Genomic DNA, 15,634 nt, shown 5'->3' on the forward strand with positions numbered 1-15,634 from the left:
GTTCCGGCTGGGCCGCCCCGCCCCACTCCCGTGGAACTTGACCTTCCTGGGAAGTAACTCGGCGACTATCCCGTTCGCCTCTTGAGAGGTTGTCAGAGGATCTTAGTGCTATGTATTAGATGATTTATATACGTAAATACAACTGGGTTTAAAGACGCATTTACGAATAGAAAAAACCGTCTTAAAAATAATAATATTAGGAACACTCTAGTCGTCGAGGGACTGACGGTTGCGAATACGGGTATTTGAATTCGTTCAATGAAGCAGTAATATTCGTCTCAATCTATCTGCTGTGCTGCATACTATGCGTGCAGTTCTCAACAAATCCGCCCTTCTTAGGTTCGTGACTCAGCGGAGGGTTCAATCTCGGTACATTTAGTATCCTACGTAATGAAAAGCAATCCCCCATGCGTAATGGAGCTCTGGTTTGTAATTTCTGTTGTGTGTTAGAGCTAGGTCTGTCCAACTACAAATCCTCGGCTTCGGTGATCCTAATCCACATGTCTCGATGCGTGAATGTTACACTGGATGTTTCCGTCCATCCTGGCTTGGCTGGGTTCGCCAACTGGAGTTCAAACTGGCGCAATAACTAGTTATCTAGCATTAGCTTGCTTCTTAGTCCCCGCGCCTTGGTCTTGGCTACCGACGATATGGACTATAATGAGCAATCGACTCACCTCCCAGAAGATCTTGTTCAGCTCCATTAGTGCAACCTGCTTGCCGACACACATCCAGCGGCCGGTACCAAAAACCAGCTCGACAGTCCTTTGCATCTCGTCCCCGTTTGGCTGGTCTAGGTACCTCTCGGGTCGGAATACATCAACGTCGCCGCCAAAAATTTCCTCATTACGCATCATGCCGTAGTGATTGTGACCGATGGCGGTACCCCCGGGCACCCGTATTCCGGCAATCGTGTCGCCACCCGGAGGTACAACTTTATAGTGGCCATATGTTACGGCTGGTCGCATGCGGAAGCCTTCCCAGATAACGGCCTATGCGGGAGCATCTGTGTAAGTGCACTTTGCTTTGCATGTAATGACGGCGTCACTGCAAGGGGGCACCCGACATCATAGTGGAACCGGGTGTGTGTAAACAGCTAGACAAACCTGGAGATACGGCAAAGATTGCGCTTGCGCTAGAGTAATGGGTGTTGATACTTCGCCACTGGAGATGGCGTTCTTGATGTTAGTCTTAAGTCGCGAGTCTAAAAGCGGAAGTAGGCAAGTCAGTATAGTATAGTGTATAGCCTTGATAGATCCAAGGCTATTTATCATTATTCCTCTGCATACTACCACAGCGGTTTGTAGCGACACTATGGCTCAGGTTAAGGGGGAACGTAGCTTCAAAACGTACTAGATTGGTAGGTTAGATGTCCTTTCCACTACAACGCATTCTCCGTTCAGAAACACTTACCAGACTCGAGGAGTTGCAATCAAATGCAACATGACAGAGCGGATCACAATGGCAGTCGTGTCCGACCCGGCAAAGATCTGAATTAGGGCTTCATCCTCAATTTCGTTCACAGTAAGCCCATGGCGCATGAAAGACCCAATCATATCTCTATCATCATTCTGGTTCTCGGCGAAGCGTTTCCGGATTTGTTCCCGTCCAAGTCTAAATTGTCATGTGACGTCAGGTCAACTTATACAGACGATGTAGACAAAGAAACTCTATGCTGTCACATACCCAACAACTTTTCCAACCCCATGGCTGGCTGCAGGTCTCGGCTTAAATCGGCTATTAATAAACGACCATCGCACGAATGGATGTAGCCACGTAACGTCTGATATCAGAGCTCCTAGGGCTGCGAATTTACTTATCTCAGCGCCGTACCCATACAAGTCCTCGTCGGCTTCCACCCACCCAAACTCCTTGCCGTAAGCCAGTCTCGTAATAACATCGAGTGTGAAAAACCGACTAATATCCGCAAAGTCGACCATGTTCTTGCCAACATGTTTCCTTCGCATCGCATCCACTAGTTTTGCAATCTGTTCATTAATAATAATTTCCAAATCTATGTCTCGTCCACTGTATCCGCCCGCTACCTTTGCCTTCATCTTGTCATGAGAGGCTGAGTCCAGAGTGTCCGCCAGGCTGGGCCGTTGATAGTCGATTCGGCCAGCGGCCCACCACATATCTCGCTGGTAGGTGCTTCGGGCGGCATTGACGTATTTCCAAATGTTCGGATCCGTAGTCACTAGGTAATGCGGCCCTGTGCGGACGAGAGGTGAATTGTATTTTTTCAGCCCAAGGTGTACGGGACCCACGTCTCCAGCAAGTTGGTGATAGATGGACCAGAAGTGAGAGAATTTGCCTAAAAACGGACCAGGAATATGGCGAAGTGATTTCCACGTTATGACAGAAGTTATGATATACCAAAAGACTAAAATAACGGCAGCATAATTGAGAACGGCAGTTGTGTCTAGCTGTATGAACCTTAAGATAGCCATCTTGATGTAATGTGTATTGGGACATTGGCTGGATCGCGGGAGAGCAGAAGACAGCCAAAAACTGCCGGACGCGGACAGCATGTTTGCATTACAGGAATAACATATATAACAGTCCTTTCCCCCTTTTCCAATTCCAGCTAGCCTCTACCATCTAACTTGTTATGCTGCATTTATTGGCCGAGACCTGGGGTGGTTGGTTAAAGGGCAAAGACGTCTGCATGCGTGAATGGTGTATAGCGTCGCGTCCTGGGCCGATATGGCATGGCACCTTGATGCATGGTATACCATGACCGGGTAATATAACCCTAGTCATAGGAAAATATCAGCACCGGTAATTAGCAAGGATGCCGCGGCGGATCCAACTCGGCGATTTTCCAACATACTGCTCTGGAACGAATCATAGCCTGGGTTTTGCGTTGTCGGTGCATCTGATTATTGCCGACGCCAGTGGCGATATGTCTGGGCTTGTTGCTTGGGCCTACCCATCCACAGATACCGGACGCTCAACCGATTAGAAGGGGCTTGTTGATGCTGATGCAAATGGCTAAATATTAACAGCACCCTAAGCAGACATTAATGCTCGTTTGCTTAGCTAGATCAGTAGACATGTATTACATCTATAGCTCTTGCTTTAACAAGTCAATATTACAGTATATTTGTTAGTCATGGAAGTAATGCCCGTAGCCCGCCCCGTCTTTGTCTCTGTCCAGCAAATACTTGCTGTAAACACGGCATGCCTTGGCTAGGCGATCTAGTCATCCGTATGTTTGAGGAAGATGTACTTTGACAATGATCAATACAGATAAGTTTGTAACCATTAAATAAATGCTATTATTCGATCATTACCCTCAAAATGAAATGTCTGTTGAGCAAGCATGTGCCGGAATCTTGTGTCCACTAAGACCCTGTACCAACCCTGGGAGCAACGATATCAGTGCTGCCACGATCTTTGCTGGGATTAAATCTGGATTGTATACAACATGAAGTAGAAGGCCCCCATCCCTTTGCTCACTGTAGTCGAACAACAGAGGAAACATGGTACCCTTTGGCCGCGCAGCCCTAGCGGCGCTCAGCTGAGTAACTTGCACATCTGGCCCTAGATCTAAGCGGGTTTCCAGCGCGTCTGACTGCCAGTTGTAAATGACCAGGACGTCGATGAAGCGATTATTAGTTGATACGAACTGGGACCGAATTCGAGCGTAGGGTGCTTGTTGCTCGACGGCATGATGCGTGGCCGAGGACACCAGATCGAGTAGTACATTGGCACTCGCCAGGTCTGCAGAGGATAGTTCCAGTCGTATTGGGAGCCGGTCGACAAACAGACCCAACATGCCGGCTGTGGCTGGGTCGTCACGATTCGTATATGGAATGGCAAGAGCGACGTCCGAAATGCCGAAGATGGCTCGGAGGGCGAGAGCCGTAGCTGCGACGGCGAGGCGCTGCGAATAAGGCGCGTCTGAGCATTTATCAGGGCACGGGATGGAGACGTGCTGGCAAGCGCCGGGATTTGTAGCCGTCTCAGTACAAGAATCAAGATGATCATGACGATGAACAGTTGGGAGTGTGCGAATCTGCCACTTGCTCCCAAGAGTTTTCCTCCAGAAGGCCATCTTTTGTTCCAGCTGCATCTGCGCTCGCGGCGTTTGTTGATGGATATGAAGCCAATGAGCCCAGTCGGCATAGCCTATTTGCCGGGACCCAGGCTTCTGCTTTGATACAGATGGTGTGATTGTAGCCCCGTCTTGTAATGTCTGGGCTTGTACACGCCGATAGTGCTGGCTCAGGGACCCCAGCATTAGTGAAAGCGAGGCTCTATCAGTTATAATGTGATGGGTCATGATTGCAACCTCTACGACATACCGCGAAGCATCTTTCGCTTTTTTGTTGTCACCCCTGTCCCAAATAATAACCCTTAATAGCTGGTGTCGGGCCAGATCGAACGGCGTGTCGGCCAAAGCTTGCATTTTGTTATCATTCCATTCGTCGCCAACAAGATATCGCGCATCTGCGACGTTATCACTAGTTACACGGCAAGGACGGCCCTGCGAATCGATAGTATATCGAGACCGTAAGATAGGGTTATTTAGTTGTATAGCTGTAAAGGATTGAATAAGAGCCTTAATATTAATTGTGCCGTTAAGAACAAATTGGATGATGGTATTGAATGCTTGCTTGGTGTCTGATGCGTGGTGGGAGTAAAATAGCTCCTCTTCCATGTACGATAAGTGAGGCGAGTTGGATAATACGTTATCTGGAAGAGTATGCAGTCCTGACGAGAATAGATATGCAGAAAATGACTCCGTTTCAAGATCTCGGGCTATAGATGAAGAGGGTGTGTTATACTGGTCGATAGCGAGAGCTAGCTCCTCAAGGACGGTTGTTCGTAAGAGAAGCGCCACGGGGATGTGACGCCCAATCGATGAAGCCAGCTCTCGAGCGGCTCTGATGGCAAGAACAGAATTTCCTCCTATCGTTAGAAAATCTTGGTCTTTCTGTATTGGAAAAAGGGGCTCTAGGTGGAGCAGTTCTTTCCAGATTTTGCTGATCGTTTTCTCTGTCGCTGTTAGACTAGCCTCGTCTTTCTTCTTATAGTTATACGGCTGTATCAAACCGTCACTATTATCAACCGACCACTTGGACACTGCGAGAGCCATAAGTGCCTTACGGTCTGCCTTAGAGTTTATCGTCCTAGGCAGTTCTGATAATGTGATCATCTGCGAAGGCCACATGTAACTGGGCAGTATAGCGGCAATTCGGGCACGTAACGCCGCTAAATTAACGTTTTGTGGTGTCACGAAGCCAACGACGCGCTTGTCGGCTTCAGACCATTGCGTCGGGTCATCTTGGTTTCCATTTTTGGCGTGAGCATCTACGACCATGATGACGGCGCTCTGGACACGAGTGTCCAGATCAGCCCCCAAGATGGCGTGCTCAATCTCCTCCAGCTCAACACGGAATCCGCGTATCTTGACTTGATTGTCTATTCGACCGATATAATTTAAATTCATCTCGTCGTCCCAGAATCCTAGATCGCCAGTGCGGTACATGAATTTTTGGGCCTGAGATGAGGCGAATGGGTTTGGTAGGTGTTGCACGCTATGCCTGCCGTTTTCTCTCCAGTATCCGCGAGTGATCTGCTCACCCGAGATGTATATCTCCCCTGTAACACCCTGAGCAACCGGGCACTGTCGATGATCTAGCACGTACACACTGAGTCGTGGAAGCTCGTGACCAATCGTAACTTTGTGGCCAGGTAGAAGTTGTGCAGTTGTTGAAATGGATCCACACTACAGACGCAACGGTTTGATATCAGCGGATTTGGGCTTCTCCTATGCTAGGCGTACTTGCACAGGGGGGTGAGACTTGAAGTTATAGGTCACATGAACAAACACAAAAGACATATACACATATGAGCAGAGACCTGGGAGTAGAGAAAATGACTGGAGCTCACTTCGCTCGGCCCGTAGCCGTTTATCAGACTTCGCCCTTCACCCCATAATTCGATTACGGATGGCGGAACAGGCTCTCCGCCAACTAGTATTGTGTCGAGATTCGTATACTCGGAAGGGAGACACGCCAAGAGCAACGAGGGGGTCATTATGGCGGCATGGGCACGTTTAAGGTGCTTGAACGGATCCCAAGCTTCTTTAAGCATCAAGGTACCTCCATAGCAGAGCGTGCCAAATATCTCGAGTGTAGCAATGTCAAAACCTACGTGAGGCATTAGTTTATGGTCCTCGGACAGATTAAGTGTCAGTCAATTTTGGACTTGCCTGCTGAAAAAAGCTGGGCAATTCGACGACCTGGTGCTGCGCGAAGCCGGACAACCGGGTTTTCTATGACGTGCAAAATGCTGAGATTATGTAGTGGAACACCTATGACTATTATGTTAGTGCCGTGGTACCGCACTGATGTATCAAAAGAACAAATCAGTAGTTATTGAGCGCACCTTTTGGAACTCCGGTAGTCCCTGAAGTGAAGACCAAGTAAATCACATCGGCTGCCTGGGTGATGGTGTCTAAAGGGGTCGCATCCTGCTGGGTATCACCTTGCAGAAACTTGTCAACGATGATGTAAGCCTTACTCTGATTGGTAGTACCTTCTCTCAAAAAATCTATGGCTGACATGCAATGTTGATTCGCAGACACAAAGACGGAGGCGCCGCTTTGCTTCACAATGGTCTCTACCCTCCCTTCTGGGAGCGTCACGTCGAGTGGACAGCAGATACAGCCGGCCTTGATCACAGCCATGACTGCCACAATCCAATGCAGCGATCGATCCGTCAAGACACAAACAATTACCTCGGTAGGCACCTTACCCTTGATTCGTCCTCTCAACGCTCTAGCCAACTTGTTAGATGCCTCGTCTAGCTCTCGGTAAGACATGGTGCCGTCCTGTGTAGATTGAACCGCGCACAGCTCTGGCCACTTGGTTGCAGCAGCTTCGAGAGCCTCCTTGACCGTCTTGGGGCCGTCATACTCTGCTTTGTTGGTAGGTGGTCGAATAAGGGTGGCGATTTCGCTGTCCTCTAACAGTCCCGCCCGCACGTCATGCACATACATGTTGCTTTGGTCTATGAAGCCTTTCAACGCGTTCCGGAAGTGTAGTAAGATTTTACGAACATCAAAAATATCACAATGAGTGGCATCGAAGAGACCGCGGACTTGGAGTCCATCTGAGCCTTGTTTCTCAACCATCAGTGACAGCCCAAACTCCACCATGAAGTCCTGACGCTCGATGCACCAGGCTCCGTTTAGCGGCGGTACGTCGTACTCAGTAGCGACGACGGTGCGCATAATGCTATTGATGTTCTCGCCGCTCAGGGAAGTCATGACCTCGGCGGTGGACCACTGAAATTCCACCGTCTCCAGCAAATGGCTGTGGACTGATGATGCGAAGTCTGATATCGTCTGATGCTTGCTGGTAAATCGAATGGGGAAAGGGACTGTGTTGATCAGAGGGCCGACGACACCTTCTATATCCATGTCTATTCTCGCATCTAGGACGGAGTTTGTGATGACGTTACGGCCTGATAAGACAATACCAAATGCCACACGATCCGACAAGGTGTAGTTGGAGAGCACAAGGCCCCAGGCTGCGTACACTAGAGTGGACGGAACAACATGAAAACGACGGGCCGCCATTTCCAAATCACAAACACGTAGGTCCAGGGGCAAGATATGGCTGCTCATGCAGCTTGATGAGGCTTCTTCGGATTGATTTGAGGTTGAGAATGGCACCGATGGTGCGTGAGATTTGGGCAGCGTCAACTCCGGAAACGCGGCTTGATTTTCCAAAAGTGTCTGGGCCCAGAAATCAACTCCAGATGGATCGCTCTGAAGCTTCTTCTGGGCCAATGTGACATTTAGGAACTGGTCTGGGCAATGAGATATGGACGGCAGTGAATCATTGCCATCAACACCTTGTAAAGCGGCCTGTACCTCATTGATGACGATGCTGAGGGACCAACCGTCCACCCGAGCATGATGCACCGCCATTAGAAGTGTCGAGTCGTGGCCTGACACAGTGATGAGCCGGAATGCAGTCACGGGCAGGTACAGGTCCTCTGAAAACTCGTCAACCACTGTTAGCTGCCTGCGCATCTCGCGAGACTGCGCAAGAATGACTGCGGCCGCTCTGTCCGACGTGGATTCCTCGTGGTACCAATCTAAATTCACCTGCGGGCGTATTTCCTGCATCCCTTCCTTTAACAGGAACGACGTCCGGAAAGCCGAGTGTCGCTGCAAGACCTGATTCCACGCGTCCTTCATCCTCTTGAGGCTGGAAGTGGTGGTTGGATACCAAGGAATACGAAGATGCAGAAACATGTAGTTAAGCCCAGGTCTTCTGATGCTACCTTGCACCATTTTTGTCTGTAGACTAGTCATTGGCCCCTTGGGAATGTTGGTTTCCATCATCTCATTATCCCTTAACTCACCGCATTCTATATGCCCATCTGTACCATTTGCCTCGATCTCTTTCAGTGCGTCACAGACGGAGCTGAGATTTGGGAGGTCAAAAATGGCTTTCAGCCCAATCCGAAGATTTCGTTTATGCAAGTAAGACGCGACTTGGATAGCTACGAGCGAGTTCCCACCTAGCTCCCAAAAAGAACAGTCTTTGGCGACCTTGTCGAGTGGCAGCGAGGTTGCAGCCACAATGGCCTCTCTCAACGTCTCCATCTTCGACATTCCTCCACGGACATTGTGCGCATCGTGCCTGGCCAGGTGATGTAAATCATCATGTACAATGTTTGGTTGATTGTTGTTGGTGTGCTCTTCCACCTCTAGCTGCCGCCGTAGCGTGTGGGTGTCCGTCTTGCCATTTACCGTCATTGGAAGTGCGTTGAAAGCCCGAATCTGATCTGGAACGAGGAAGTCTTCATGCTTGCGTGCCAACGCCTGCCGCATCGCTCGAATATCCACATTCTCCGGGGTGACAATGCCTACCAGCTGTTTGTTGTGCATGAAGGCTGCAGCTTCGTTCGCGCCTTGGGCGAGAAGTGCGGGTACGACTTGTGCTTCAAGGTTGATCAGAAACCCCCGATTCTTGACTAAACTGTCCATGCGACCGGCAAATTCAAGACCGTGTTTAGTTCTCCTCGCAAAGTCGCCGGTTCGGTATGCCCTCTCACCACTGTTCAAGGTGATGAATTTCTCGGCTGTGAGGGCCTCATTCTGATAATATCCCACTGCTAGTCCAGGCCCGGTGATGCATATCTCGCCAAAGTCACAGTCACCTCTTTCAACATTTGATAAATCTCCATCTTTTAATAGCAACACACGTGAACCTTGCATGGGTTGACCAAGTGTCACGGGCTTCCAAGGCACGACGCGGCCGATCAATGACATGATGGTGGTTTCCGTCAGCCCATACGCATTGTAGATACTGCGGGTGGGCGTCCACCACTTGTGCAGTAGGGATTCAGACGGAGCCTCGCCGCCCAGTATGATAGTTCGGGCCCTATCAAAGACATTCCCTGGAGTTCCAAATGCTGTTAAGATAGACGGGGTGGCCACTAGGATGGTCGAGCGAGCTGCGCATTCCAGAACATCATGTGCGCTCGCTACAACCACCTGCGCTCCATTGCACAAAGCCGAGACCATGACGGCGACACAAGCATCGAACCCGGGTGAGAAGAAAAGCAGAACCCTGTCGTCCGGGGTTGCGTTGAAGTTGAAAGGGGTCTCATCGTTACCCTGCTGCGCGTAATTCAAAATGGCCGAGTGAGGAATCATGACCCCTTTCGGTGCCGATGTCGTCCCCGACGTGAAGATCATGTAAGCTAGGTCCGAAGGCTTTATTTCTGGCGCGTCTCGACCTTTTTTGATGCCATGTTTCTGCTCAGTAGCAGTCGTCTCCAAACCTGCCTTAACGTCAGAGCTCGTTATAACACTGCACTTTGAAGGGTATGAGGTCGTGACCGCAGTGCCTAGATTTATTACTACTCTCGCGGAGACGGTCTTCAAAGTCATCGTTATGCGCTTCTCATTCCACGATTCGATGTCAATAGGAACGTAACAAGCTCCGGCTTTGAGGACTCCGAGGAAGCAGGGGAATATCTCTATACTGCGAGTGGCCAGCACAGGGACAAAGTCTCCTGGCAATACCTGCTTTTGTTGCAGAAGCCACGCGACATGAGACGCTGCATCCTCAAGTTGCCCATATGAAACATTCCTTGACCCAAACGAAATTGCCAGATGGTCGGGTTTTGCGTGTGCCCATCTCTGGACAAGGTCACAAACGGACTTGATCTCTTTACCGCTGTCCATGACGTCCTAGACGATGGTGATACTAGTATGGAATGGAGAGGTGGACTGATAGCTATGTAGGTAGAGCGAATTACTAACAAATGGTTTATCTGCTTTATCTTAACACAATTCTTATATATAGTATTTAAAGATAATATACACCTACCTTTCCCGCTGGAACTCTCAATTTTTCCGCCATAAAAAAAGTCACGCATATATACTATTATTATCTGTATACTACGGAAAGATATTTTTGTGTTCCATGTCGGAATTATATCAGGGAAGGAGCTTAAAAAAAAGGTAAATAGTTGCGTATAAGCACATTTCTTCGGAGACTATTCGGCAAATAAGCCAAATAAGCCTGGCATACCACTTGTACTGAATAGTTGACACGAATTTATTGGCCGGTAGTTATTAAGCGACACGGATTGAATGTGAGATGTGGATAAATACGACGATACAATTCACCCAATCGCATGTTCACAGCTAACTTCCATTGCTCCGCAAACCTCGGGCAGATATTGCCCGGCCGACTCACCTGAATCGGCAGTCACTATTCTCGCTGTTAATCGTGGTTTGATTCCCTTTTTTTTGATCTTCAATTGTACATTTATATATAGTGCTAACTATTATCTTGCAGAGAAAAAGCAGGGAAATAGCTTATTAATAAAGCACAGGGAGTATTTTAAGCATAAGAAAGGATTTATCCGCCAAGTAAATAACTTTATTGAGAAGCTAAAATCGGCTGTATAAAATATTATAATTTGCAGTAAAAAGAAAAACGGTTAATCCGCTGAGTTTACTACCTATATAGTTGACACAGACTTTCTATACTTTAATAATAAAAGTACTTTATAATACTTGACTATCTTTAAATACGTTTACACAGCTAAAAGCCCCTTTAGGGATTGTTGCAACTTGTGACTTTTTGGGGCTTATCTGATAATAAATAGGCTATATAGAGCTTTTCTTGTTGAAAATAACGACTTTATTATAAGTTAAGTTCTTTAAGTAAAGAGGTTATAAAAGCTGTTCTTGTATATAATAATATATCCTCTTAAATACTTTCGGATTTTTACTAAGTTTAGGTTATAATCTAGTATTAAATTCTTATTATTTATAAACTATAAAGGCTGGCCAGCTATCTGAATTTATCCAGGTAGTAGAGAGTAAAGATAAAAGACCTCAATTCTTCAAGTTAAACAAGAAGAGAAGAGACAAGAATATATCACAATATTTTATCTTTATAATAGTACTACTATATATTAAACACCTGCTATTAAAAGAAAAACACGAGTAGTATTATGCTAGATATTATTAATAAAGCTCGACAAAATCCCTACTAGTCAACTGAACTATAACGTCTGCTATAGGAATTACTTCTGACTTCTCTGCAGAGCGTTCTGTTTTCTCTTTTCGTTCGGTAACAATATCAATTTTGTATCGTCTTAGTAAATGGGCGAGGAGCGCTTTGATGCCTTGCGCGGCGATATATTGTCCTGGACACTTGCGGCTGCCAAACCCGAAGATGGCTATATTGTATCGAAGCTGCAGTACCCAATGTAAAGTTAGTGATAATACAGTTGCCAAGGCGGCATGAAGAATAGGCGACATCTTCGTTAGGTGGAAGTGTGGAAGGTTGGGCGAAAGTAACTCTATAAAATGGGGAATATAAATTTGTACATCTGTGGGCTTGATATTCTCAAAGCGAGACGGTCTGAATTCTTCGCTATCACTTCCCCAGAAAGGGTTCCGGACATTAATAGCTAACACATCAACCAGAACCATGGTCTAATTGAGAGTTTCGTATTTAGTACTCAAGAGACTAATAGTTTGCAGGGATATCAGGTTAGGTGGCACTTACATTCGGCTCAACCAGGATTCCGTTGAAAGTTTTTACCGACGGGGACGTTTCACCGATATTAAACACTATCATCATGGCACAAGATTTGGTCAGCGTTTGGTTCTTTAAGGTTGCCCGCGAACGGGTAGTTAAGAACATCTATACCTGCAGGTGGCTGTAGGCGAAGAGTCTCCATGAAGGATCGGTGCAAATATGTATCGCTTTTTGAAATATACTCATGCAGCCTGTCCCAGTTAGCATCTATCTCGTCGCCCAATTCCTGCTGAACCTTCTTATTCTCCGCAATATTTTTGATCGCCCAGGTGATTGCATGTACCATCACGTCCAGGTTCGTCAGGATAATCTCATCTAGGCTGTGCATGAGCTATTCTCACAAGTCCCAAGTCAATTCGAGTCACTAAAAGCATACTGACAAGCCGCTTACGTTTTCCAGTGTGATATCTCCAGCTTCGTAGGCATCGTAGATCAAGACCACGGGCGTCTTGATACCACTGGCACGCCTTGTCTCTACTATCCGGTCGTTGTAATTGCGCCACTCTATGGTGTACTCGTTGAGAAGGCTGTAGCTTTTCCGATCGAACCAGCTTCCCCAACTGAACCTATACGGGCCCCCAAGGATGGTGAATGGCCACAGTGCCAGCCGCTTCTCCGCCAGAGTCCAGAGATCATCTCTCTCAGCATTGGTCATAGTACCATAGATGATGCTGGCAGTAACGTCCAAGGGGAATTTCCTGAATCCGTCGGCGACGCGAAAGCTGACAGTTTTTCTTGGACCGGTTTCTATATATCCATCAGAATGCACGAAGGGGAGATCCTCTGTAAACTTGTTGGCGGCGCTCTCTGTTAAATTGATCCGAGCAGCAATTTTGTCGTGGCTGAAGGTTGGATAAAAGATTTGGCGCTTTTGCTTCCATTCTTCACCTTGGAGGAATCCTATACAGCGTCCTAGCAATTGGTCAAGAAACCATCCCATATTCGAGTGTTTTCCATGTTTCTCTCCATCTGAAGAAAAGATTCGGAGGTCCTCAGGTGTCGTGATTACACTAGGGTAAATGAAATGTATCTGTTAGCGAAGTGGTTGTGAAGTTTGCACTCCACGAAAGACGAGAAGTCGAGGAAGCTACTATGAGGCCGAAGACCAAATATTGAAAACAGAACCATGTGAGATAGGCTAATGCAATGAAGAAAAATAGGGAACACTTACATTTCGGGAGAACAGCCTCCCCAAACGCGATATACGTTGCCGAATTTCTTTATCCATTCGTCAGACTTGGCACGTCCATTTACGAATTTGTCGAATATTTGGCCATTTGGAAACTGCCATTTGGGGCCCGAAATTTGTTTTCCCTGCGATAAAGTACCCGAATAGAGTTTTGAAAGGACGTTGTGTACCACGGTCTTTGAAGCAGATTAGCGAGTTACGCGGTTCGCCAAGATGCATCATGGCGCTCTCAGTTCACTCGCCTCTAATACGAACAGTCCAAACTTTCGAATGATGATGTACAGCAGAATTGGAAGACATGCGAGGATACCATGTCTAATTAGAGATTGTTGAAGATGCTCCATTGCGTATCTGAACTAATCGGTGGGCAATTTTCTGAGGAAACTTTTGGATCGATATACCAAGAGTCATTTCACCCTGTGGGCTTGACCAGAGCAAGAGTATAATATTGACAGTTAACGCTACGACCTTGGGGAACGACAAAGGACCGTGGATGCCGGATACATTGGAAAGAAGGGTTGAGATGTGTTTGCCTCTCGGCAATTTTTCGCGTAGTATCTCTGCGTGGATGTGTGTGATAAAGGCCGAAGCCTTTATTCCACACCGCGACGCTTGAGCTATATATCCCGAACGGGCAATATGCACCGGCGGATGCGGGGTCTAACAAATTGGTGATGTTATGACAAATGGAGACGCAGCATTAAAGCTACGTGTCAACATACATGCCGGATAGTTTTGTCAAATCTGGTTGTAGGCTCCGTGGCGCTGTTTATGTGAGGGCACATGGGAACAGGCCCCGGGTGAGTTAGAGCCTCGACATTTTAACATTAAAGTCTATTTCATCTTACAGTCGAAGACGATTAGATATTCTCAAAAGCGAGGCCGAAAACGCAAGACCGGGCCCTCCTTGTGGCCGGTTACATGATCCTGGAGCATGTACTCAGGTGGCTCTGCATCGCTAGACTCTAACCACGACTTTCCAACGTCAGCCCTGCAAAGGTCAAACTCCCACAAGATGCGGGCAAATGTCAACATGATCTGGGCCAGGGCAAGGGGCTTCCCGACGCAGCTACGCGGTCCAATATTGAACGGGAAGTATGGCTGGCCAGCGCTCTTGGTTTCTTTGTCGAGCCAGCGCTCGGGAGTGTAGCTATCGGGATTGGGCCAGTTTCGAGGGCTGCGGTGCATGGCGTAAATGCCCGCGCCGACCTCGCAACCGGCCGGCAGATACTCGCCGTCGATGCGCGCCCCGCCCCGCTCCATCTCGCGCCAAAGAGGTCCGCCACCCGGAGGCGTGATGCGCAGTGCTTCGTCAAGACAGGCTCGAAGAAAGACACACGAGTTCAGTTTGGCCCCAAAGGTTATCTCGTCGGCGCAGCTGAATCTTGCCCGCACCTCCTCTACCGCGCGCTTGTAGCATCGCGGCGACCACACCAAATAATGTGCTAGAGACGCCATCGTTGTTGATGTCGTGTCGGAGCCTACGACGGCGTTACAAGACTATCCCCAAGTAGACATGGGACTATCGTCTTACCAGCCACAATGAATGTTGCCGTCTCGGTGCTAATCTCCATGGCGCCGAGACCTTCGCCTGTTTGTGCATCTTTGCACTGCTGCAGGAAGGAAAATATATCCTTGATACCATCTGCCGGCTCCTGTTGGAGCCGCTTCTGCAAGAGTTTGCGCAGAAACTTGACAAACCTCGCTCCGGCCTTTGCCGCACCAGAAAAAAGCTTGCGGTCCAGCCCTGCCAAAGTCAATTCTGGTGCCTGCATCAGCACGCCCAGCCTCACGTTTGACTGCTCGATGGCTTCCCCCACGTATCGGAAGGACGCTTCTTCCATTGTGCGATATTCTGCCCCGAAAGTCACAGCTGTCATAAGGTCAAAAGAAAGGTGGGTGACTGTAATGCAAGCCCGGTACCGTGTCAGAGGGCACAGGAAAGCTAAAGAACGTGACCGACTTGGGAACTTACACGAACGTGCCATATCAACCGGACTGGTCCACCCATCGCCCACAGACTCCGGTTCTTGGGGTACCCGGCTGCGAATGAGCTTGCAAAACCTTTCAATTCTCGACTGAATTATCGGTTCTAATCTCCTCAAGTTATTTTCCGAAAAGGCTAGGCTTAGTATCCTTCTGCGATGCGCGTGTTGCACCTTGTCTGACATGGTCAGAGTGTTGGCGGCCTGCGACGACAAGGCCTGATATCCTGCGTATTTGCGCACGTTTGACCCATGGCCATAGATGTCTGCCATAACGAGCGTAGTAAGCAAGTTGCGATGCACCATGGTACCGAAGAAACGCTGTAACTCACCACGAAGTCCTCCTGCCGTATTCACCAGGA

General features: G+C 48.2%; 3 protein-coding genes across 3 annotated transcripts; all 3 read right to left on the minus strand.

Moving 5' to 3' along the window:
• Positions 1-466: 466 nt before the first annotated feature.
• Positions 467-2,450, minus strand: MAA_10037 (Cytochrome P450 CYP527G1; the record flags this gene model as incomplete). Its single annotated transcript, XM_007828035.1, has 6 exons — positions 467-577; positions 678-992; positions 1,107-1,204; positions 1,290-1,312; positions 1,414-1,614; positions 1,687-2,450. 6 exons carry the CDS (start codon positions 2,448-2,450, stop codon positions 467-469), a joined length of 1,512 nt encoding a protein of 503 aa, XP_007826226.1.
• An 848-nt stretch (positions 2,451-3,298) lies between these two features.
• Positions 3,299-10,222, minus strand: MAA_10036 (AMP-dependent synthetase/ligase; the record flags this gene model as incomplete). Its single annotated transcript, XM_007828034.2, has 4 exons — positions 3,299-5,737; positions 5,902-6,161; positions 6,251-6,325; positions 6,400-10,222. 4 exons carry the CDS (start codon positions 10,220-10,222, stop codon positions 3,299-3,301), a joined length of 6,597 nt encoding a protein of 2,198 aa, XP_007826225.2.
• Positions 10,223-11,518: 1,296 nt separating this feature from the next.
• On the minus strand, positions 11,519-15,131 carry MAA_10035 (Cytochrome P450 CYP5334A1; the record flags this gene model as incomplete). Its single annotated transcript, XM_007828033.2, has 8 exons — positions 11,519-11,749; positions 11,885-11,992; positions 12,066-12,130; positions 12,210-12,429; positions 12,490-13,108; positions 13,270-13,463; positions 14,185-14,768; positions 14,822-15,131. The coding sequence occupies 8 exons, from the start codon at positions 15,129-15,131 to the stop codon at positions 11,519-11,521; spliced, it is 2,331 nt and encodes a 776-aa protein (XP_007826224.2).
• Between the last annotated feature and the right edge of the window lie 503 nt (positions 15,132-15,634).

The sequence above is a fragment of the Metarhizium robertsii genome (assembly GCF_000187425.2).
Source record: "Metarhizium robertsii ARSEF 23 chromosome Unknown MAA_Scf_10, whole genome shotgun sequence".
Classification (NCBI taxonomy): domain Eukaryota; kingdom Fungi; phylum Ascomycota; class Sordariomycetes; order Hypocreales; family Clavicipitaceae; genus Metarhizium; species Metarhizium robertsii.